The 24,236-nt window shown below is 52.2% G+C and overlaps 1 protein-coding gene across 1 annotated transcript in view; it reads right to left on the reverse strand.

Moving 5' to 3' along the window:
- Positions 1-24,236, reverse strand: part of ESYT3 (extended synaptotagmin 3) — a 49,386-nt gene that overhangs the window by 5,850 nt on the left and 19,300 nt on the right. Inside the window, exons 3-20 of the mRNA XM_039218195.1 lie at positions 22,585-22,719; positions 19,208-19,284; positions 17,671-17,737; positions 16,996-17,085; positions 16,422-16,477; positions 14,785-14,905; positions 12,561-12,731; positions 11,819-11,901; positions 9,946-9,994; positions 9,490-9,579; positions 8,938-9,000; positions 8,776-8,838; positions 8,145-8,213; positions 7,349-7,435; positions 6,556-6,705; positions 4,458-4,954; positions 3,723-3,821; positions 3,116-3,247 (exon numbers count right to left, since the gene is read on the reverse strand). Coding sequence (XP_039074126.1) covers positions 3,116-3,247; positions 3,723-3,821; positions 4,458-4,954; positions 6,556-6,705; positions 7,349-7,435; positions 8,145-8,213; positions 8,776-8,838; positions 8,938-9,000; positions 9,490-9,579; positions 9,946-9,994; positions 11,819-11,901; positions 12,561-12,731; positions 14,785-14,905; positions 16,422-16,477; positions 16,996-17,085; positions 17,671-17,737; positions 19,208-19,284; positions 22,585-22,719 — 2,099 coding nt within the window. The remainder of the gene's footprint in view (positions 1-3,115; positions 3,248-3,722; positions 3,822-4,457; positions 4,955-6,555; positions 6,706-7,348; positions 7,436-8,144; positions 8,214-8,775; positions 8,839-8,937; positions 9,001-9,489; positions 9,580-9,945; positions 9,995-11,818; positions 11,902-12,560; positions 12,732-14,784; positions 14,906-16,421; positions 16,478-16,995; positions 17,086-17,670; positions 17,738-19,207; positions 19,285-22,584; positions 22,720-24,236) is intronic.

A 24,236-nucleotide genomic window follows, 5' to 3' on the forward strand; every position in this document is an offset into this window, starting at 1 on the left:
AGTTCTTTGAGGTGTAAACTTAGGTTGTTTGAGATTTTTATTATTTACTGATGTATGTTATCACTGTGAACTTTCCTCTTATAATTGCTTTTATTGCATTCCACAAATTTGGTATGTTGTGTTTTCATTTATCTGAAGATATTTTTTATTTCTCTCTTGATTTCTTCTTTGACCCATTGATTGTTCAGTAGCATGGTGTTTAATCTTACATACTTGTGAATTTTCCATATTACTTGTACTTGATTTCTAGTCTCATACCATTGTGGTCAGAGAAGATGCTTGATATAATTTCAGTTTTCTTAAATTAAGACTTGTTTTGTGATGTACATATAAAAAATGTATATTCTGTATATTCTGCTTTGGGATGAAATGTTCTGTATGTATCTGTTAAACCCATGTGGTCTAACATGTCATTTAAGGCTGATATTGCCTTATTGATTTTCTGCCTGGGATGATCTACCACTGAAGTAAGTGGGGTGTTAAAGTCCCCTACTATTATTGTATTGCAATTTCTTCCTTTAGGTCTGTAAATATTTGCTCTATATACTTTGTTGTTTCTATGTTGGGTGCATAAATATTTACAAATTTTATGTCCTCTGGTTGGATTGACCTCTTATGGTTATGTAATGCCCACCTGTGTCTCTTATTACTGTCTTTGTTTTCAAGTCCATTTTGTCTGATAGAAGTATAGCTACCCCAGTTTTGGTTTTCATTTGCTTGGACTTTTTCCATCCCTTCACTATCAATGAAGGGAGTATTACTCTTAGACTGCATCTGAAGCGAGTCTCTTACAGGCACCATAGAAGATGGGTCTTGTTTGTTATCCTTTCAGCTGCTCTGTGTCTTTTGATTGGAGAAATTAGTCAATTCATAAAGCAGCCATTGATAGTTCATAGTACTTAGTGCCATTTTGTTCATTCTTTTCTGGATGCTCTGTAGTTCCTCTCTCCTTTTCTTCTCTTGGCTCTCTGTGTTTTATGACCTTCTTTAGTGCTATGCTTAGGTTATTTTAGGTTTTCTATACCTACTATAAGTTATTGCTTTGTGGTTACCCCGAGGCTTACATATAACAGTCTGCTTTAAGTTGATAGTATCTTAAGTTTGAAAGCATTCTAAAGCTCTACATTTTGACCACTGCCCCCCACCCCACATTTTACATCTTTTTATATCCCTTAACTAGTTACCGTGCTGATAGTTGTTTTTCGTATTTTTGTTTAACTCTCATACTAGCTTTATAAATGATCTACTACCATTACTATATACTTACCTTTACCAGTGAGATTTATACTGTTCTATGTGTTCTTGTTACTAACTAGTGCTGTTTCCTTTAAGTTTACAGGGTCCCTTTAACATTTCTTTTAAGGCCAGTTCAGTGGTAATAATTTCTCTCCCTCCAATTCTTTTTTTTTTTTTTATGTTTATTTACTTTTGAGAGAGGGACACACACACACACACACCAAATCTGAAGCAGGCTCCAGGCACAGAGCCTGATGTGGGGCTAGAACTCATGAACCATGAGATCATGACCTGAACTGAAGTCAGACACTTAACTGATTGAGCCACCCAAGTGCCCTCTATCTCTCCAATTCTTTATGACAACTTTCCCAGGTAGAGTATTCTTGGTTGGAAGTTTTTCTTTCAGCACTTTGACTATATCGTGTTAGTCCCTTCTGGCCTGCAGAGTTGCTGCTGAAAAATCTGCTGCCTAAGGGGGGTTCCGTTATGTATAACGAGTTATTTTCATCTTGCTGCTTTTACGATTCTCCCTTTAACTCTTGACACTTTAATTATAGCGTGTCTTAGTACAGGTCATGTACTCACAAGAGGCCTCTGGGCTCCTAACTTCTAGGTGTATTGTGAGGATGGAGGTTGCCAAGTCTGCCCTCCAGATAATCCAGCCATATCTTGCTGTTAAAATTTTGAGAGAATTACTAACAAATCAAGTTTGTCACAAAAGGCAAATGTCAAGCCTCTCCCCTCTCTGTTCCTACATGGCAATTTTGAAATCCTTTTACAACTATGTCAGAGCTGTCTTTGAGTACAAAGTCTCTCACTTGTGTGGCTCCAGAAGATAGATGGTGCCTGGCATAAGATGTTCAGTAAATAATGCCTAGATTCTCTTTCTCTGGCCTCCTTTCTTGGGACCACAGAACTCCCAAGTGAAGCTCTTAAAGGAACTTCTTAGTTCTGAGACATGGCCCAAAGAGTACTCAGTGCAACTCTTTTAAAATGAGTAATTATTAACCAAAGTAAGAGGAAATCAGAATGCTCAGGTATATTCCCTTCCTAGGCTGGTTAGAAATGTCTTTTGTCAGGATTCTGAAGCAGAAGGAAGCATTGATGAGATTTTGACCTCTGTACCTTGTGGTCAACTTGAAGTCAAGAATATTCCACATAAGACTTGCCACACCTGGCCCATCAAAAGCAAAAAATGTGATTAGAATCTGTCTGCCAGTCTTGTACCCAAGGACATGGGTGGACAAATTAGGGTAGCCTTTCACTTGACAGCTACGCTTTGTTGCAGAAGGAAAGACAGGCCAAAGAGCTTGAAGCTTTGGAGGAAATTTTAAGTCCTTAGGTTCAAGGTATAGGTTTTAAAAAAATTTTTCAATATATTTTTGAGAGAAAGAGACAGAATGCAAGCAGGGGAGGGGCAGAAAGAGGGAGACACAGAATCTGAAGTGGGCACTGAGCTGTCAGCACAAAGTGGGACTTGAACCTACAAACGGGGAGATCATGACCTGAGCCGAAGTCAGATGCTCTACCGACTGAGCTACCCAGGTGCCCCTAAGGTATGTTTATTTTTAACTACTACTTTAAAACAGATTCTCAGAAAACATACTTGACCGTATTTAAATCCTTTTGCTGTTAAGGAGCCTTCATTTAAAGAGAAAAAAATATGGGACAGTTCATAATCAGGACCACTTTAGTCCCAATGGGTCAGAAAAGATGGTAGCTGCTGTTGCTTAACTGCCCCGGCAGTCCTTTCCTCCCACTCCTGTCTAGAAACTTCGTGCAAGCGTGCATTGGGCTGGCTTGCCAGGCACACGCCAGGCCCTCAGCAAATACTTGAACAGATAAGCCAGCACCCTAGGCAGGCAGCTTGGCCACTTACGTCTCATCAAAGAGAGGTTCCAGGGTCTTCCTTTTTATAGAAGTCTTCTTGCGGCACGCCCACCTCCTTTCTGGCAGCAAGTAGACCCGGACATATGGGTCAGCTCCGTTGCTGGTGCAGGGGGTCAAGTTTCTGAGTTGGTTTCAAAGACATTAAAGAAAGTTTTAAAACACTGAAAAGACTCATTTGGAGAAAGCTATACTGGCCATTGAGCTCTAGACGGCGTGGAGGATAAAAATGCCTATCGTCTAGATGATCAAACATCAGATGCATGATTTTGAAAGCACGTGTGTTTTTTTAAAGTAGGGAGTAGAGCAAGTACTTTGCATCTAAAGGACGTAGGAGATTCCCCACTTGAGAAAAGGGACTGGTCACGCCCAACAGTTTTGCAGTGGTTATGTCTGAACAGAGAGCCCTTGGCTCTGGAGCCCATCAGCATCATTGAGGCCTTGTTATTCACAGCATGCAGTCTTCATCACACCCCTCCCCCCAGCGTATTACTTGTCTCCATCAGCAGTGCCCACCCCTGCCACTGCTCTGAGCACCTGCACTCTCGTGTTCACCTGATGGTCCCAGAGGTCTCTTCTTGGCCCCAGCATCTCGTTACCTGCAGCCGTTGATGAGCACACTGAGGCAGTGCCGCAGACACACATAGCGCACGGTGAGCTGAATCTCCCCCAGCCTCTGCTGCCAGAGTCCCCCGCCGCTGTAAGGAAAGGGCTTGTCACTTCCCTTGTCCTGACCGGTATGGGCCTCTCCCCCAACCCCGCCAACAGAAGCATGTCCTGCTTTAGGAACATAAAGCCAGGCGCATTAATAATTCTCTCGTTCCTTTCGGTCAGAAGTCAGCTCCATCCATTCACAGGGAATTATCCTACTTTACAGTATGAAGTATAGGAACCTTGGAGTGGGATCTGTTTCTATACCATGATTTCTTGAGACCTTGGGTGAGTTATTCAACCTTTATGATAGTAAGCTATATCGCATAAGCTAATTGTAAAGACAGGACTAAATAAGCCCATAGTAAACACTTAATAAATGGCAGCCACTGATACCATAAATCCCACATTCTGAGCTCTGCATACCATCCTCGTACACTTGAGGAGTCAGGAAGCGTTTCTACCGTAAGGAACCTTCACCAGAGCCCAGCACCTGTTTCACAGCTGGTCTGCACTTGCTCTCTCCCCCACTTGCCTTGTGTTTCTAGCATACCATGCTGCCTTGCCCGAAGCCACTCTGAAAGACCAGAACTTGTACAGAAAAGTTTGTATCTACTTTTCTATCCAGGGATGGATTTTTCATATAGGTCATTCTAGAAAAGATTAAGCAGAGAGGTGCATACTCAGTGTTGAGGCTGATATCTGTCAGGTCAAAGCAGGAGGAGGCCAGGGAGTTGAGCGAGGACATGCTGGGAGCCAGCCTCTTGGGCGGCCATGCAAATGGGGAGGCAGGGCATCTCATGGGTCTGGGTGACTTGATGGGCCCTGGAGAGTGTGGGCCTGGGACAGTCAGAAAGATGGTGGTCGAACTCTTCTTCTTTCCCGTGGGCTCACAGAACCCTTTGGCACTGTCCTTGCCTGTGGGCTCTGGGCCTGTCTCTCGGGGCATGGGCTCGTTGGCAACAGTAGTGGCATAGGTGGTTGTCATGGTGCTCTTGGAGGATTCCTTGGTATCAGACCCAGGGTCTGGGGAGCATGGCAAATTTTCAGGGCCCTCTCCCTGGGCTGGGGCTTTGGGGTCCTGGTTGGTGTCCACCTTCTTAATGAACAGAGGACCCTTCTTTAGGGCTTCAGGTCCTGTGTATGGGCTCCCCATCTCTCGTTCTTCCACACGCAGGAGCTGCAAGTAGATGACAGGGTTATGGACTATGCCCCCCACACCCACTTTCTCCTCCCCTGCTCTCAGCTTAACCTCTGGGAAATGGTTCCTTCCTGACCACAATCCACTGGATTTCCCCCACACACTCACCATATCTTCCTTAATCTCTTTGCCCCTGGGTCCCTGTAACCAAACATTCTCTTTCTCCCTTACCCCTGTCTCAGTAGTGAGTCTTCATGACGACAGTCCTGCCTGCACTCACACGGGCCATTGGAGACCTGGGTCACTCTTAGAGCATGTACTGTTCCTCTACGTAGGGGCCTCCCAGAGCTCCACCTGCAGTCCTGTTCTGCCTTCTGGACAGGGTCCTTTCCTGCCATCACCCTGTTCACCACTGCTTTCCCTAAACGTTCCTGTCCACATAAACCCCTGTGCTCCTACCACCAAAATTTCAGACCTCAACCACTGTGTTTCTCCTTCCCCGTTAGTCATCAAGACCGTTCCTAGGGACTTCCATTGCTAGCACTGTGGTGGTCAAAATACTCCGAAAAATCTCATTAAGAACGTTTAATAAAATGAAACAAACATCATTTTAAATGCATTGCCAAATTCACAAGAAAGTAGGGAAAGCCACTGGGGTTATTTTCCTAGGGTCATTTATCAACTTTGAAAACCCAAGGGGTTAGGAGAAGAGGCCTTGGATTGATGTGAGGCTGGGAGTTGAAGTGAGAACCATGAAGTTGGGATCTCTTTAGGGAAAAAAAGCAGTCTAGGATAAACATCCCACCCCCCAGGGAATACTGAAAAGAAATAGGTCTGTCTCCTCCTGTACTCTGGTGGGGGGGAACAGAAAACTTTCCTGAGAATATGGCACCTTACAAGACTGCCTTATAGGAATTTTGGTTCGTATTTTTACTTTTGGAATCTTGAAACCTAAAATTTAAAAAAGAATGGACCCTAGTTTGTAATGCCTCTGAAGTGCTTGGTTATAGTAAAACAGAACCTCCTTGGAAGCAGGCAGCCTCAACCCAGGTCACAGAAGAACTCTGAACATATGTTTGCAATCCAAGTTATCAAGCATAGAAAACAGATACAACCAACATCACAATCTAACTCTCAAGATCTTCCGAGAGTAGAATTTACAGGTAAACGTTATAACGTAAGTATTTTCAAATGATTACAGTATTTTCAAGTGATTACAGATGGAATAGAAACATCGTAATAAAATACTGTGGAAAAAAGGTCGATTTGGAAAAGATAAAATCAGAAATAAAAAATTAGCCAAAGAATTCATGGTCTAAGAAGACAGAGATTTGAAGAAATTAGAATGTAGCACCAAGAGATAAAGAAACAGAAAATATGAAAGTGAGGTCAGGTCAGCACATGGAGGAGGTGGTGAGAGGGTCCAGTGGAACAATTCTAGAAGGAAGGATTAAAAGAATGGGAGAGGCAATATCTGAAGAGATAATGGCTGACCATATGCCAAAGCTAATGAAAAATATTAATCTATCTCCTAGCTTCGTCTCAGGCCAGAGCAGGTACTTAGTGCTGGGATAGCCCGCCTTCTTCCATGGCCAGAGCTCCACCCCCACCTACCCTGGGGCACAAGAAGAGGTACTTACCCGAAGCACTAGCCTCATGGAGATGAGGCTGTCCAGGCCTGAGTGGTCCAGCTGAAAGCGCTGCTCAAGGGTAAGGTCTGTATAGGGTAGAATCTGGCACAGGGGAAACTCCAGCACCCCCAGAGCACACTCCTGGCCATCGTCCAGCACCTGGGCAGTGGCCAGTCACAAAACTGGGATGAGGTGGGATGACCAGTCTCAGACCCCCCTCCCCCCCACCTGTCCCGGGCCCCATCCAAGCCTCAGTTCACCTTAGTAAGTATGTACTGTGCTTATTGGCCTGGTCCTAAAAACCTGGGACTGGGGCCAGGCCTGGTCCCTGTTTGCAGTCAGGGTAGAGGCAGCCATGGGCTGTATGAGGCAAGTGTGCCAAATGGCCACAGGGGCTTTAAGGACTGATGAGCTGCGTGCCCCAAAATTGTGTTGGTCATGAAATCTCAGACAAGTCATTGTTTGAGCCTCTATTTGCTCATGTGTAAATATAAAGAAGGTATCTGTTTTCCAGAGAACTTTTTGAAGATTATTTTTTTTTTTAAAGAAGTCCATCATCATAGAAGTCCAGGGAGGATTACAACACGGGCCACTCTGGGTGCTATGTAACCACCGGAAAGACTCTTGCAGGGAGAGAGCCAAGAGACTTGAGGGTTCGTCCTTCACAGCCTCTTACCCACCAGCCCCTGAGGAGGCGGGGGCTCCACATCCTCCCCCACACACGGACTGACCTCCTGGCTCCCCACCCCTCCTGCCTTAGACTCCTCTTAGCTTTGTTCCCAGACCCCAACTTGAAACAAACCTTCAGACGCAGCTCCTCGGTTGCCACGTCACACACAAAAAAGGAGAACACCTGGCTCCACACGGGGTCTTTGGTGTGGGGACAAGTCTGGGGACAGAGGAGAGTCACTGAAGGGTCAGGATGGGCAGAGCAGGGTGCCAGCCCCCAGTAGCCCTGCCCGAGGATCAGACCCCCACACCCATGGCTTGCGGGAGGCATTAGGGCAGGACAGCCAGACTCAAAGGCAAGGAGAGCTTTCCCAGAAGTTACTTTTCCTTCCCTTTCCCGAAGTTCATCTGTTTTGTTTCTTAACTCCCACATAGGCATGAAATCCTAGGATATTTATCTTTTTCTGACTGACTTATTTCGCTTAGCATAATATACTCCAGTTACATCCACTCTGTTGCAGATGGCAAGATTTTATTCATTTTGCTCTCCAAGTAATATTCCATTGTGTGTGTGTGTGTGCACGCGCGCGCACACACACACATTTACCATTCGTCAGGCAATGGGCATTTGGGCTCTTTCCGTAACTTGGAAGTATGAAGGCTGAACGCGTAACAGCACGAGCACTCCCTTCCAGGGAAGGCCCCTGTAGCATCGCCGCCGCTTTCCAGCGTGTGCCAGCCAGTCATCTCGGACCCTCAGGTCCTTGAACCGGAAACTATTTGGGAAGTGGTTTTTGAAGAAACCGTGCCTAGAAAGTGTCCTAACGCTACGAAGCGCTGTTCTGTTCCCTAATCGCCTGCCCTTTGGCCTCTGCTCCGGAGAGGGCTGTGGCCTCCCCGTCCCATGGCTACACGCTGAGGGGCCTCACCTTGCTCATGTGCGTCTTCTTGCCCACAGACAGCTTGACATAGGAAGAGGGGTCTCTGCTCGCTTTATTCTGCGGGGGTAAGATCCACAACCGTGAAAGGGGTGCCATCTATATGAGATGCCACCCTTACCCCGCCTCACCTCCCAGCCCCAAAGGGCAGCGGTGGGACCTGCGGCCAGCCGCTTTCTTCCCTGTGAGAGAAGGCTACGCTGGTGCCCCAGGGTCCCTGGGCTGCCAGCACTGCGAGCTCCAGGATGGGGCTAACCCCAGGGGAGGCTCTAAGGGATAGACAGGAGGCCCGGAGCTGGGCCTGCTTGAGCACCCACTCTGTTCCCGAAAGCTATGGAGACAGACAAGGTGGAGTCACGTTCTGGCTCTTCCTTGAACTTGTGACCTACGTACTTAACATTCTGGGTGCTACTTGTAAAATGGCAACAAAACCAGACACACTCATCACAGGACTCGGGCATAATGGAAGTGGGGGAGGATTGCAAAGCCCAGCCCTTGGCACACGGCAGGCTCGACGCATGGCACTCCTGTCATCCCTAGGCTGTGTGTGCACAGACCGTCACCCAGAAGATGGGGCTGTGGTGACTCTGGGGAAAAGGAGCTGTGACTGGCTTTCACTGACCTTGGTACACCTAGGGAGTTTTTTGGCTCGATATTCACCATTCAGGTAGTCAAAAGGGTTTGTCTGCAGGACAAGAATAGGACAAATGAATGACACATGGACACTTGCAAGGGACGGGCACAAGGCAAGGGTGTATGTGACACGGGTTATGGCACCACTCACCGGCAGGTTGCAGGCACTCTCCAAGAAGACTACGAGGATGGCAGTTGAGTGGCCACCTTGGTCCTACAAGCAGACACAGACTCTCCCTCACTAGGTGCTGAAGCATGAGGAGGCACAGGCTGGGTTCGGAGAAGCCTATTCGTGGCAGAAGGGAGCCAGCCAACCCTTGAACTCCAGACAAGCCCTGAGGTTGCCCTCAACCTAGCTTTTTGTTGAGACTGAATCTGCAACTGCAACATGTCAGATTCAAGTCAGACCCAGGGGTGGACTTCCCTATGAACTGGGCTGACCAGCACTAACAGCTTTTAAGGAGGCCATTTTCCCTGCAGATGGCTGAGATGCTCACAGACTGCTGAGCCATCAGGGGCCGCCTTGTGTGGAGTGAGGCCGAGGGACAGGTTCAGCAGAACGTGGGGCTGGCTGGACGGTCCTGTGAGCAAGATCTAGGGGCTTCATCTCGCCCCCTTCCCACAGCTCACACATGGACCGGCCCCAAGGCAAGTCCCCCCCCCCCCACCTTTCTGTTAGGGGGCCCTGACACCTCACCCTCACCTCGGTCAGAGCGTCCGGGCTGGCGATCAGCGAAAGCCACTCCAGCCGCAGGTGCAGCCGCCCGCTTGTTGTGTCATTCAGGACAAACCACTGCAGGTGGCGGGGGGGGGGGGGGGGGGGGGGGGGGGGGGGGGGGGGGGGGGGGGGGGGGGGGGGGGGGGGGGGGGGGGGGGGGGGGAGCAGGGAGAGGAGGGTGAGGAGGGAGGACAGCTTGGGGAAAGGGCCAGTGAGATGCTACCGACCCTTTTCAAGCAGTTCAATTCTGGGACGTGGAGGAGCCCTACTAGGGGCTTTAAGGCAAAGATGATCCAGCCCAGATGGGGTGGGCTCTGGGCTCCAGGGACTGGGAGAGGTGGTTATAGAAGGACAGAGCACTATACTTTAAGATGGAAACAAGGATGTCCATGGTGGGGGGCGGGAGGGGGGGAGGGGGAGCTTTGCAGGCACCAACTCTACCTCATCCACCACTCTGTTCGTCATGACATCCGCAAGGCAGATCTGCAGGCTGGAACACACAGGGAGTCAGCTTAGCTCCGAGAAGGCAGGAAGCAGCATATCCAGGTGCGGCCCTCCAGACGGGATCTTAGGGGCGCCTGGGTGGCTCAGGTGGTCAAGCATCCAACCCTGATTTTGGCTCAGGTCATGATCTCACCATTTGGTTTGTGAGACCAAGCCTCGTGTCAGGCACAGCAGACAGCACAGAGCCTGCTTGGAATTTTCTTTCTCCCTCTCTCCACCCCTCCCTCCATCTTGCACTCTTGATCTGTCTCTCTAAATAAATCAATAATGTAAAGAAATGGCTTACAATCTTTGAGGAATAAAAGGGGATCTTCTTCATCTCAAGGCACCAGTGGTAAAGCACTTGCTACTCAAGCAAATGGAGGACTGTGAGCAGTAACCCCCCACCCCCAGGAGAATGTGAGCTGCTGGGCACACTGGCCCTGGATTTCTCGCTGACAGTACCACTGGCATGCTGAATGGGATGATGATTCTTTGTGCAAAACTGCCCATGCATTGCAGGGGTTTAGCTTCCCTGTCCTGTGCCCTCTCCACACCCGTGGCACCACCTCCCATAGTCATCGTTAACATCCCCCAGGGCAGGGCCCCTCCATTTCCAACGCTGCCCCAGGTGCCCTCCAGGGGATAAGTCTGGTTGGCATATGTGTGACAGGAGGTGACATAGACCTACTACCCTGACTGCAGCCCAAATGGAAGACCCTGATAGCCAGGGGGAAATTAAGTCTGTGTAACTTGGTAGAAATGTGCTTGAGCTCAGCACACACTGGAGATCAGTTACACACAGCATGAACTACGAGCCACACTTGTCATCTGCAACAGTACAAAAACTGCAGCTTTTTCTACTAAGATGAGAAGACAAAGAACATCTGGTGGGGAGCTGTCAGATCGCGTCCCTCCCGCTTTGTTTTGCTGCTTTTAAAATTACACGTTCATGGAAACAAGCTAAACAATACAGGAGGAGGAAGATTTGGGTGAAACTCTCTTTTCTGCCTCCTAATCCCAGCCTCCTGTGCGGTGAGCAGTGTGAACAGTCTGCTTTGTGGCTTCCGTGCCCTTCTCTGTGCTCACACACGCACATACTCCAGGGTCCTCCCTGGAGAAATGAATCAAACCATACAGGCCATTCCCGGCTGCCCCCTCCCCTCCTCCTCCGCACTGATGCAGTCCTCCAGCTCACACACACACAGCCCCTGCTCGTCGTTTTTAAAAGCTGCAGACTCTTACATAGTTTGGCAATGGCAAATCTATTCTCTCAACCAATGTCCTCTGAGGCTGGATATTTGCATCTCCAGCTTCTTTCTTTTGCCAGCACAGTTCTGCGTATTGCAGAGCACCTCAGGTATAGTGCTTTTACTTCACAGGAGACTCCTGGAAGTGGGGCTGCCAGGCCAAAAGACGTGTACATCTGCGGTTTTGATGGCCAGCCCCTGTCCCGCCATCTCAGTCCCCCCACAGCCTGAGTTTGGGTCCTGCCCCAGAGCGAGCGGCCAGGGCTCCTGGGCACTGGGCACCTGACCATCCAGGCCGGCCCTGTGCCTGCTCCGAGCGGGGACTCTGGCTATCTCGCCAGGACTGCAGGATGCAGAGCCCCTGGGACACAAACCTTGGGGTCCTCTGTGTCCCCGTAGCCCAGCTCAGGGCTGGGCACTCAGGAGACCCCTAGCGAGGAGGTTAGTGGCAGGAATGTGGAACGACGGAGCAGGCTGCCTAACGTGGTCACCGTGTCAGGTGACTGAGTGCCTGAAGCACGGGCGCGGTGTCCCAAAGCCTGGCCGGGTGCCCCTGTGCCTTGCTCGGCCCTCCTCCTCACCTGCCCAGGAAGTCGTCCCTGTCGGCATCCTCGTCGTACACGTCCACCTCCAGGTCCTGCCCGGGGACTTCGTACACCATAAACTGGAACGAAGGACAGGATGCTCAATCTGCGGGCCACCACGGCGGATGAAGCAGACCTCAAGCATGACCCGGGGGGGGCCAAAGTCCAGCCCCGCCACCTGCCAGCTCGCAGCCCTGGGCGGCTTCCCGCCTTCAGTGCCTTTGCAGAGCCCCTGCAGGATGGGGAAAACGGGGGGGGGGGGAGGAGGGGGGCGGTTGGGTGCTCAGGGGACAGCGGCTGCTGTGTGTTCTGTCTGCATGGGGCTTGCGGCTTCTGGAGCACTTCACAGGCTGTGGGTCCTGCCCTCGGGTAGTAGGGATTGTGGGTGAAGAACTTTTGAGTTCCTGATGTGAGGCTCTGGCAGGGGAGGCTGAGAGGATTTGGGCACAACTGACTCTGAAGTTGTCTCTTTTACTCTGACTTGAGAAATCCCAACAAAGCTGACCGTGATGGGAAAGGGAAGTGGGAATTCATTTATGAGCTGTCCCTCTGGCAGGGCCACAGCAGCCCACCTCTGAAGCCTGGTGGGTGTGGGAAGGAGGGGTAATGCAGGCCAACCTGCACGTCCCCAAGGCCGCTCCTCAGGCCCAGTGTTGCCACATGGGCGTGTGAGGCCCTCCCTTGTTTGTACCCAGCATGGAGCCTGGAGGGCATCAAAAGTAGCCGAGGAGACCCTCACCTCAAATACCTCGTTCCAGGCGGGGTTCAGGTTCTTGTAGATGGTCCTGCTCCGGAAATGCTGCAGGCCAATGCTCACCTTGGCATAGGGGTCTGACTTGCCTCGGATCCCCAGGAAGCTGTCCTTCTGAGCCAGCTTCTCTGCCTCCAGCAAGTGGACTCTGGTCACTCCCTGGAAAATGCACCAGCCCGGGGCTCACAGCCGCTTCCCCAGCTGTGCCAGCCCCCAAGGCCCGCAACATCAGGGCCAAAGCTGTCAGACCTCACCCCGACCCCATCTCACTCTCTCTGTCGTCTACATGGGAGGCAAGCCAGATACGGCAGTTTTCTCACCAGAGCCACGCAGCAAGTGGTGGCAGGGCCCAGGCCTCTGGCCACTGCATCATAGAACCCTGTCCCCAATCCCGACCTTCAACCTACACAGGAATGACTTGTTCAGCTGCGGCCATTTCCTCCTGTGCCAACAACCACCATCTGAGAAGGCTACCTCCCAGATTCCCCCTCTCTAGAGGGGAACCAAGTTCTAGGCAGTTCTCCTAACACCCAGGTTACACACCTTTGTGGGCACTGCCTGCGGCCGGCAGGGTGCTCATAAAGGCCCCACACTCTGGGCTTTGTCCTAAGCCAGAGTGGAGTGCAAGAGTTAGGAAGTACTCTTCATGGGGCCAGGAGGCCTCCTGCCTAGAACTGTTTTTTTAAATATCTGTAGATACATGTACACTTAGGACGAGCACTGAGTAACATGTGGAGCTGCTGGGTCACTCTGTTGTACACCTGAAACTAACACAGCACTGCATGTTACCTGTACTGGAATTAAAGTTTAAAAAATAAGACATCAGCAGATGCACAGGCATTTAGCCTTTAACCCAGCAATCTCACGTCTGGCTGTAAAAGCGTACTGCCAAAAATCTAAAAAGAAACGTATAAGGCTATTTGTGACATCACTATTTGTAAAAGCGAGAGATCAACACAGCTCACTGTCCACCTAAATAACCCCCCGCACATTCACACCGTGCAGGACGGGGCTGCTGTAAGCAGGAAAAGAGGAAGAGCTCTGTCTCCATGCCACAGAGCCGTGCCCAGGACGTATGGAGAGGTAAAAGCAAGGTGGGGAAAACCAGGTTGCTGCCATCCATCAAAGAAGAGGCATATGACCGTCATCAGAGAAGCACACACTACTGTATGGTGCAGCTGCTCCTATTAGAAAACCAACGATGAACAGTGCAAGGATAAACCAGCACTTAAAGGGGGGCGGTGGAGGTCAGGTGGAGGGAAGAAGGGGTAGAAGCCAGATGCCTTAAGATAGAATCTGTTATTTATATTGGACTTCAGAAGCTTGCAAGTATTTTTCATGACTGTAAAAGGAAGTTAGGGTAAAAATTAAGTGCTAAAAATAGAAAATGGAATGAAAGAAATCAATGTAAATGTTCACGGCCAGTTGTCGCAGACACGCAGAGAGAACTATTCCAACCAAGTTTAAATCGCAGCAACTTTCCAGTACCTGTTGAGGAGGGTTGTCCCCTGAGGACAGATTGTTTTCAGTAACAGAGACGTTGGGGTGAGACTCTCAAACACAGCGTGGGGAGGCTAGGAGGACACGTGCACTGCCTCCCTGCTGGCCCGGGCCTCACCCCTGTGTGGCCAGATCAGGCCGATGCCTCAAACCTGGTGCTGGTGGAGAAATGGACACATACCCTTCTCCCGAGCCCTGACTCACAGCCCTGAACGGCACCTTCTGTAGGGAGGCCATGTGGCTGTCCTCAGGGGCCTCCCAAGCAAGGCCCAGGATGGGGGCAGGGGGCAGTAGGGCTGAGCACACAGGAAGGCCCACATCCTGGCTTCACTGGATATTGTTTCCAGGGCTCCCCAAGGGATCTTTCCACCACCAAGTAATGGAGTCAAGGGAGCCTCATGTCACAGAAGGGACGATGGGAGTCTTCTAGTTTCCTGGGGGAAACTGCTCACAGTCCCCAACCCAGGCTGCACAGGGGGTTGGGAGGACCAGCGAACAGTAAGGAATGCCACCTGGGCTCTGCTCCTCCCTAGATGGGGGACTCTGGGCAAATTGGTCAATCTTCCCAGGACTCAGTCCTTGCCCAATAAAATGAAGATGCCATGATCTCACAGGGCATAGACCAGGCCACCACCTGAGAATGCGATCCCCCCTCCAGCCTGTCTGTCCCTCAGCGCTGGGCCCAGGCTCTGTGGCCAGTGCGGGTACTCACGCAGGGCAGGGGAAAGAGCAGGTTGGTCACATCCAGCCCCTTCTTCACAGGCACAGTCACGCGGTTGGGCAGCACCAGGTGGGCAGCGATGAGGTCCTCCAGCAGGCTGTCTGACACCTCGCTGGGGACAGCGGCATGACCAGCTGCAGAAGCCGCCCACCCCTCCACCCATCATCCCCAGAGCTGGAACCAGGAGCAGCGTGTGGGGTGGGGGGGCACAGCCCAACAGAGAACGTCCCTGCCCCCAGCCTGCCTAGCTGGTGGGGGTGGGGGTGCTGTGGGGTATATAAACTGACAGCCCCTGACCACCCTCCTCTCAATCCCACTCTGTTCTCTGAGACATCACGGTGGGGGAGCTATGAGTGATGGCCTGAAGCCCATGCGCAAATCTCAGTTCCACCGCCCATGAGCTGTGTGGCCTTGGGTAAGTTGCTAACCTCTCTGGACCTGTTTCCTCATCTCTAAAGCAAGGATATTAATACTACCCCCTGGGGTTGTAACAAGGAGTTAAAACACATTGAGGGCAGAGAACAGCACCAGGTGAACAGTAAGTGCTAGCTAAGTGTTTGCCTCCATAGCTCTTCTACTCCCTGACATCCCATCAGAGTCCTCTGCTCACTGCCTGACACCCTCTCCCCAGCAGGGGAGCAGGGACAGTGCCTGGAACAAGCCTGGGGCACAGAGTGGGTGCTCAGGAAACGTCTGTTGATTAAAACAAGGCACCACTGGATCCTCTGCATCCAGGGGGCCGGGGTCAGTGGGATGGTCCTCAGTGAGAGAGCCAGTGGCCCTCCCTGCAGGCAGGGGAGCTTCCTGAGCCCACTGAGCTCGCTGCTGCTTGCCTTGGCCAGCCCAACTGTCCCTGCCTCCTGGGGACACGTGCCTGCATGGGGCTGGAGCCCTCCTCTGCTCCTCTCAGGGGACCTGAGGCTCTGAGTGAGGCCCCGCCATGGCCAGTCCCAGGAAGGTGGCATTTCCCAGACTGGCCTCTCTTCGCTGGCCTCTGCTGTGACAGCCAGCTACCCCCCTATGACCATGGCCTGGGGAGGCCATGCAGGCTTGTCATCACCCCTTGGGTTGGGGAGGGGGTGGAGTACAGCTGCAAGGAGGGCACCCCTGTGTGTCCACACCTGCTATGCCACCACACACACCTGAGTGTCCTCCCAGGAACCACCACATAGAAGAACCAGGCTCCCCTTTCACTGAGGAAGAGCCCAGAGAAGTCACACGGTTGCTGAGCAACAGAGCCAGGGGCCCGGTCTGGCTGGGTCTGCCACCTGAGCCTGTGCTCTCTCATTAGCCCCCATGGCCTCCCCCAGGACATCTCCTCTGGCTGGCGTGTGCCCATGCGATTGAGAGAGAGAGAGAGAGAGAGAGAGTGCGCGTGCAAGCGAGCGCATGTGTGCGTGTGTGCGTGTGTGCGCGTGTGCGTGTGTGTTCTGGGTACAGTACCTGCCCACAGAAGCCAAACAACACTGTTAGCCTCCTGGTCCCACCCAAACTCCCCAACACCTTCCCCCCAGGGCGGGGACAGCTTGATGCCACCCCACTCCTCCTACAGAGAACTGGGTGGGAGGGCACGTCCCCCCCAAGCCCCCCTTCTTGGGATCTGCATGGCACCTCTGCTGTGCACTCACTTGATTCCCGGCGCATCCAGCAGGTTGGTCAGGCCCGTCCAGTTGATCTGCAGATGCTGCAGGGGCAGAGGGAGGCTGTGAGGCTGGAGGAGGCTGGGAGCCCAGGGCTGGGGTCCCTCTGCCAAGCGCCTCACGCCTGCTGGCAGGGAGACCCCAGCCTGTTGGTGGCAGGGGGCCCTCTGCAGGGGTGTTAGGCACGGGGTAGGGGCACCTCTCAGTCTTGCTCAGGCCTCGGCTTGGGGCAGCTGGGGCCGTCGGGCCCGCCGCTTCCCTGCCGGGACCACACAGCAGAGCAGTGCACATGGTCACAGACCGGCCTGGACTGAAAAGCCTGAGTTACACCCTCCTCTCCACCCTGGTCTCCCTGCGTGACCTCGGCAAGCCACTCTCCTCAGCCGTTTCCTAGTCTCAGGGAGAGTGGAGCCGAGCACCTCAGCTGCCTTGGAGGACACGAGACAGGAGCGTGGCCGGCCTCAGGCAGTTCCATTCTTGGACTCAGCCCAGCACCTGGGGCCCAGCGGGCGCGTACTCTCCCACCGGGAACCGTGGGCCCGCATCTCTCCCCGGGACTTACCGGCTTCTGAAGGAAGAACACGGTCACGGCTCCCACGAAGGGCTTGTCCACCAGAAGGGGCTCCAGGATGATCCGCAGTGTGCCCTGCAACTGGATGGGCACAGGGAGCCAGTGTGGGACCTCGGCCCCCTACCCCCTGCACCTGCTGCGACCTGCCGAGCCCATCCCAAATGTCAGGGCCACCTGCTGTTGCAACAGATGCCACACGTGGGAAACAGAAACCTGCACACAGCTGCCACCCCTCTGCCGGGCACCGGGGGCCTGAGCTAGCCACCGCTGCCTTCTACCGCGTGCCCACACTTCAGGCCAGCCCGGCCAGCGGGCACCCAGCTCCGCTATTGCTCCTCCTCCACCCGCCTCATTTCTAAGCACTGGTTCTACATCACTCCATAAACAGGACTGTTCCCTTCCCTGGGCAGCGGATGTCTCCCCGGGGGGCTGTGCGCACAGAGGCAGGTGTGGGGCCGTGGGCCAAAGCAGCAGGTTAATAAGGCCCAGTCACCTCTTTCTGGCCACGTGACCTCAGGCCTGGGGTCCCTTGGTCATTATCAGCCTGTATTTGGTGTCATCAGCCTTTCTGCAGCCTGCCCCAGCAGGAGCCCACTTGCCCCTGCCCAGCCTCCCACCCCAGGGGCAGGAATGGGGGGGTGAGCAGTCCCGCCAGGCTCCACGAACCTGGATCCCGTTCACGCCAGCCTGTATCTTCTGCAGCTCCGCACTGATCTCACAGTCCCCAATGTAGCTGAAAGTGGGGAGGGACAAAGGGCAGCTGCACCACTCAGATCAGGAAACTCGCCCAGTGCCTGCCACACAGCCCAAGTCCAGGCAGCCAGCCACCAAGCCTGAGCCCTGCATCACCTGGATATGGCCTCCCTAAAAGCCTCAGCCTTTCTCAGCTCTGCAAAGATACTGACGTAAGCCCGGGCCCCGGGAGGCAGCCATACCAGTCCTTTCACGCAGGTGCCTCATGCATATCCCTACCTCTGCCCACGAGGGCAGTGGCCATAGGCACCACTTGGCCTCCTGATACCCCACAGATGTGAAGGGGGAGCTCTCGATGAACATACTGCCCAGCCCTCTGCTACTGCTGTGTGCCGGCCCCATCTCTGTTCAGGTCTCTTCCCCGAAGACACAGGAACCTGAGTCTAGCTGGCGGCACTTACCAAGTAAGGGGCACAGGGAGCCCAGAATGGGTGCCTTTGAGGGTAAAGATCATGAGACTCTGTCAAAGGGTCCTCTGACTAAGGGGATAGAGAGGGGCGAGTCTTTAAAAATCTGCAGGATATTTAAATATCTGCTGGATGTCACAAAAATGCTGAGTACTCTCTGAAGAGTGGGGTGGCGGGGGTGGGGGTAGTACCTAGGGACTGTAGGGGCTGCCTGAGCTGACTGAGAAGCTGAGTGCCAGAGACCCTGATGTGCCTCATCTATTCATACAGGGATCCTGTGGCAGAGCCTTGGAGCTGGGAGTGCCAATAGCCATCATCATCCCAACACACTTGAGGTCAGCCCCCAAATAGGGATAGGTGTTCCCAGAGTTGACTCCTGTCTTCCTGATATGCTCTCAGTGCCAGCCTCTGGGCTAAGGACAGGAAATGAGGCACTGGAGAGGAATGGAAACATTCTGGAACTTTAGGAGTTCACCCTTGGTCCTTTAAAGCACAATTCGAATCTCACCGCCTCCAGGAAGACTTCCTGGATTTAATGTCCCTTCTCTCAGACTCAAGCCTGCAACAAACATCATTCAAAAGAGGTACCTTTGCCCAGCCCACTGAACTAGTCACTTATGTGTCTTTGCATCCTTATTTTCCTGAGGTGCCACAGAGTCCCGTTCTCCCACGGATCTCTCACACCCTGTGCTCAGAGCTCCCTGGGCTTTACCACAGGCCCCGATATCTTCTTGCCATACTTGCTCCCTCTTTCTATATCTTCTTTAAGGCAGCTGGTGTGACCCTCCGGATGACCAGCCCTGACTTTCAAGAAAGCTCTGCTGCCTGGGCCTTGGCACCCCGAGCATGCCTGGTGCTAGTCTTATGGGAGGAGCTAGGCCTGGGCTGAGGGGTCAAACAGCAGTGGCTTCCCCGGGACCATCCTAATACTCTGCCCTGCTCCAGCCCAGGGTGTAGATATGCTACTGCATCCTCAAACTGGCTGTTCTCACACAGTGTTCGCTAGTACCCTATACCCGGTCCACACAAGCAAGAGGGCTCACCATATCTGCAGGTCCAGGACCACCTGTCTCCGGTTGCGATGGTTCGTGTGCGCCTTGACGCCGTTGACCCTGGGGCACTGGAAGAGATGCCGGAGGGCTGGGTCAGCGGGGCTCTGGCAGCAACGGATGGCTGCCAGCCCCTTGCCCAGCACTGAGCTTTGTCCACAAAGGCCAACGTGGTCACTGTGCTCCCGGGAGGAGGCACAAACACGGAAATGCACACTGCGGCCCCGTCCGTCCTTGGCACTGATACGTCCCTCCCTAGAATGTGCACCTTCCTTCTCTCTCTCTCCTAGCACAGGTATTTACAGAGTGCCTGCTCTGTGCCAGGCACTGGCCTGGGGAGAAGGCCAGGAGCAAGATGGGCTGAGCCTGCCCTCAGGGGCTGGAATCCTAGCAGAGGAGACAGTAGGGGGAGGCGGGGGGCGGGGGGAGCGGGATGAGGTGCAGCCCCTGCTGTCACATGGGGATCTGGGGATTTCAGGAGCAAACTCCCCTGGGGTGTGCAGAAGCTAGTGAAGGCTTCCCGGAAGAGGTGGCATTTAAACAGTTCTGGCATCTGAGTAGGAGTCGGCCGCCCAAGGGCAAGGGCTAGAGGGCAGGATCCCTGGCTGAGGGGTCTGACCCTAGAAATTAAAGTGGCCCGGCCTTGACCCAGCCCTCCATGATCCAGGTTCATGGTCCCCCAGCCTCTGGGGCTGAGGGCTGAGCTACTAAGTAATCCCTCCTACCTCGGGTCTCTTCGCCTTCTATCAGGAGTCTACTGAGCATTGGAGTGGGGGTCTGGTTATTATTTATGAAGAATAAAAAAAATAAGTATCATTTGAATTTGAGTTATGCTGAAGTAGTTAGGGTTGAAGTTCACTCATGTTTCCAATCTAGGTTGAAATGCATTTTTAAAAAAGATGATGAGGTGGGGTGCTGGGTGGCTCAGTCGGTTAAGCATCCGACATCAGCTCAGGTCATGATCTCACAGTCCATGAGTTCGAGCCCCATGTCAGGCTCTGTGCTGACAGCTTGGAGCCTGGAGCCTACTTTGGATTCTGTGTATCCCTCTCTCTCTGTCCCTCCCCAACTAGCACTCTGCCTCTCTCTCTCAAAAATAAATAAATGTTAAAAAAAATTTTTTTAAAGATGATGAGGGAAAATAGATGCATGGATATGTGCTAAAGCAAGGATAGCAAAGGTTAGCAGTTGTTCGATCCACATGGCTCACTGCATAAGGCTCTCACGTTTTCTGTATGCTTGAGATTTTTCACAATGAACTGTTGAAGAAAAAAATTCGATCAAACATACTAGAGGAGATTCCAGTATCTTTCTGTTTTCTCTTTGGAAAGCGACATTTGCCAATGCATTGTCATACGAAAAGCCTATCAAAGAGTATGGAACCAAAAATGCAGGGAAAACAGAATCACTAGGGACAGCTCGAGGAGTTGAATTAAAATCATTACGTAGTTTGTCCAGAGTTTGCGATACATGTGGTATGTCCGCTTTTTAAATATATAGTTTGCTGTGGTTTATTTTGCCATTCTTTCTCATATTTAATATTTATTTTTGTCCTGATTTTACTTTTTTTTTAAGAGAGAGAGAACCTGTGAGCAGTAGACAGAGAGAGTGAATCTTAAGCAGCCTCCATGCCCCTGGTGGAGCCCGACGCAGGGCTCCATCTCATGACCCAGAGATCATGAGCTGAGCTGAAATCAAGAGTCGGACGCTTAACCGACTGAGCCACCCAGGCACCCCATGTTCTTTTTCTTTCTTATAGAAGCTCCAGGCTGCCCGGCACCTGGCTCCACCCTGATCTCCAGGGCCTTGATATTAAAGACTGAGAAAAGCCAGTGGAAGACTGGGAGGCACATCTCACAGGCATCAGGCTCTGCAGTAAACAGCAGTTTGCCAGCTTCTTAGCTCTTAGCCTGCTGCATCCTTCAAATGCCAACTCAGGCATCACCCACTCCCGGCAGCCTTCCCTGACTACCCCACACCCTCCACTCCTGAATTCACACATTCCTCCACCATCATGCATACACAGCCATGCTGGGGCCCACTAGTTTATATGTCTGTCTCACACAGGACAGTGACCTTACTGAAGGCGGGGGCACAGCCACACTCATTTCTGTCTGTGGTGTCTCACTCACAGCCATGTTCCATAAAGTCTACATGAAGGAACCAGGGACTGAACAGATGAACCAACAGATGCTGGGACAAGCCAGTCCTGGCTGAGTCTGAGTGGCACAAACTAGAATCTCCAGGGCTCAGTCATGCTGGATCCCACCCCCACTTAGGCGGCTAGTGGGGCAGTGCTGGCACTCATTCCGGGGCAGGCAGATGGCTCTCAGCAGGCTGGCCCTCATTCTGGCACCTGCCTGTCCCCCAGCAGACCACAGGCCAGTGCCTCTGGCTTCCCAGGTGATGAACATCACAGCAGTTCTCTGCCTGGAGGATGCTTTTTTAAAAAAATTATTTTTCACGTTTGTATTTATTTTTTGAGAGACAGAGACTGTGAGCAGGGGAGGGGCATAGAGAGAGGGAGACACAGAATCTGAAGCAGGCTCCAGGCTCTAACCTGTCAGCACAGAGCCTGACATGGGACTTGAACCCACGAACCATGAGATCATGACCTGAGCCGAAGTCAGATGCTTAACCAACTGAACCACCCAATTTTTTTTTTAAAGTAAACTCTACACCCAACTTGGAAAGTTGGGCTCAAACCCATGACCCCAAAATCAAGAGTCACGTGCTCCATCAACTGCATCAGCCAGCCAGGTGCCCCTGGGGATGAATTTTCAAACATTGAAAATAAGACTCACATCAGCGGGGCACTTTGGGGCAGCAGGGAAGGGGCACAAGTGTGGGCTAGGAAGCTGTCAAGAATCAGGACATGATGTCGGGTAGGTCAGATGCAAACCTCCTCTGTGCAGGGTCACCTATTATCTTCCCAGAACTAGGGTTGGGTTTGTGATGCTGATTGTCAGGATCAATCATTTGGTAGAGAACTAACCGCTGCTTTGAGGCACTGCCTCACTCGGTGAAGGTGGGTTCTCCCTAGCTGATGCCTTAGCAAGCATGACTTGTACATCTTTGTATCTGGCGGGCTTCCACTGCTTGGCATCCTTCCAAAATTTGGCTTAAGTGGGCTTATTTCCCACCTTTCCTTTTTGCCCTCTCTGAGCCAGGCTTCCTTAGACCCTGTGGGGACAGTAGGGCCAGGACTCAGGGGTGAAGGGTCTATATGGAGGCTGAGAGGCTGAGAAGGGCAGACGGTGGCCGGGCCCCCAGTGAGGGTCACTCTGTCAGGCGCCAGTGACCTGGGGCAGGGTCTGGGCCAGAGAAAAGGCTGCAAAGCAGATACAGGCCCCTCCTGAGACATCACCCACCTTCTGTCCAAAGTAGAGCTTGGTGAAGGTGAAGGTCTTCAGGTGGATGCTCTTCTCCCGGATCTTGGGCTCTAGTTTCTCCCGGAACTTGTTCTCCATGATCATGCTCAGGTAGGGCCAGATTTGAGAGATGATCTGTGACCACAGGAAGAGGCTCTTGGGGGGTCAGGTCTGTTTCCCCCACCCAAGACCCAGGGCTGTGCTGAACACATGGCCCCAGGGGTGGGGGTCCCAAGGCCCTTACACTGCAGTACCCACAGGCCCACCTGCCCACCCATCTACGCATCTATCTGTCCAGCTGTCCATCAAATATCGCATAACTACAACAGTGGTTCTCACTCTGGCCCAGGCAATGGGACCCCAAGACTTGGTGCTGTTTTGCAGACCACCACGAAATAATCACTCAGCATAGTGTTATGAAACTTCGGTTCTGTGCTAAAACATAAGCTATCAGAATCAACACTGTGGTGCAACCAGGAAGTGGCAGGTGCCAGAGGCTTAAGGAAAAAGATCACAGAAGAGAAAGTTAAATTGCTTCCTGTGGATTTTTTTCTAACAATCAAAAAAGGCTGCCTTGGGCTGATCCCTGCAGCAGAATGAGTCATGGCAGTGGGTCTGGGAAGCAAATTTTAGACTGGAAGGATGGAGGGCAGCAGAGAGGGGTCATAGTAATTATTTATTTTTTTAAGTGTTTATTTATTGTTGAAGGAGAGAGACAGAGTGTGAGTGGGAGGGGCAGAGAGAGAGGGAGACAGAGACAGAGGGAGAATCCGAAGCAGGCCCCAGGCTCTGAGCTGTCAGCACAGAGCTCTGTTGTGAGCCCTGAACCCATGAGCTGTGAGATCATGACCTGAGCCGAAGTCAGACGCTTAACTGACTGAACCACCCAGGTGCCCCAAGAGGGGTCATAGTTTAAAGATGCAGTTCCCGTTCTCCAGGCCCAGTGTGGGAGGAGCTGGAAGTTGTGAGGTTTCAGGGCTCTACTGCCTTGTCTGTCTCTCTCAGGCGCTCCGCTGGGGCTGGTCCCACCTTCCCATCACGCTGCTTTGTTGTCGACTGAGTGAATCTTGAGCATGAAGCTCCATGGGACACACTTGGTGCCCCCGTGTGTGGTTTGTCCACACAGCCATCTCCCCACCCATGCCCTGAACTGAGGGCGGGAGCCTCATCCCACTAGTCCCACATCCCCAACACCTTGTGTGGGACAATGTGCCAGGGTAAGAAAGATGTAACACACGAGGGCACCCATGAACTAGTGGACACAGGCATGAGTGGGCACAGAACAGGGTCTGTCCCAGGAGCCTGGGGCCCAGCATTAATCCACAGAAATCTGATCACTCCTCTGAAAGCAGTAACTCACTTTGTCCAACTTCTCCCTGCAGGCTTGGAGCTGGGTTTTGTTTTTTTTTTAATATTTATTTTTGAAAGAGAGAGAGACAGTGCAAGTGTGAGTAGGGGCAGAGAGAGAGGGAGACACAGAATCTGAAGCAGGCTCCAGGCTCTGAGCTGTTAGCACAGAGCCTGACGCAGGGCTTGAACCCACGAACTGTGAGATCATGACCTGAGCCGAAGTCAGACACTTAATTGACTGAGACACCCAGGTGCCCCTGCTGGATACGGTTTTTGATCCACATGGCAATGACATCATTGGT

Source organism: Hyaena hyaena, unplaced genomic scaffold (assembly GCF_003009895.1).
Source record: "Hyaena hyaena isolate Hyena2069 unplaced genomic scaffold, ASM300989v1 scaffold_745, whole genome shotgun sequence".
Taxonomy (NCBI): Eukaryota; Metazoa; Chordata; class Mammalia; order Carnivora; family Hyaenidae; genus Hyaena; species Hyaena hyaena.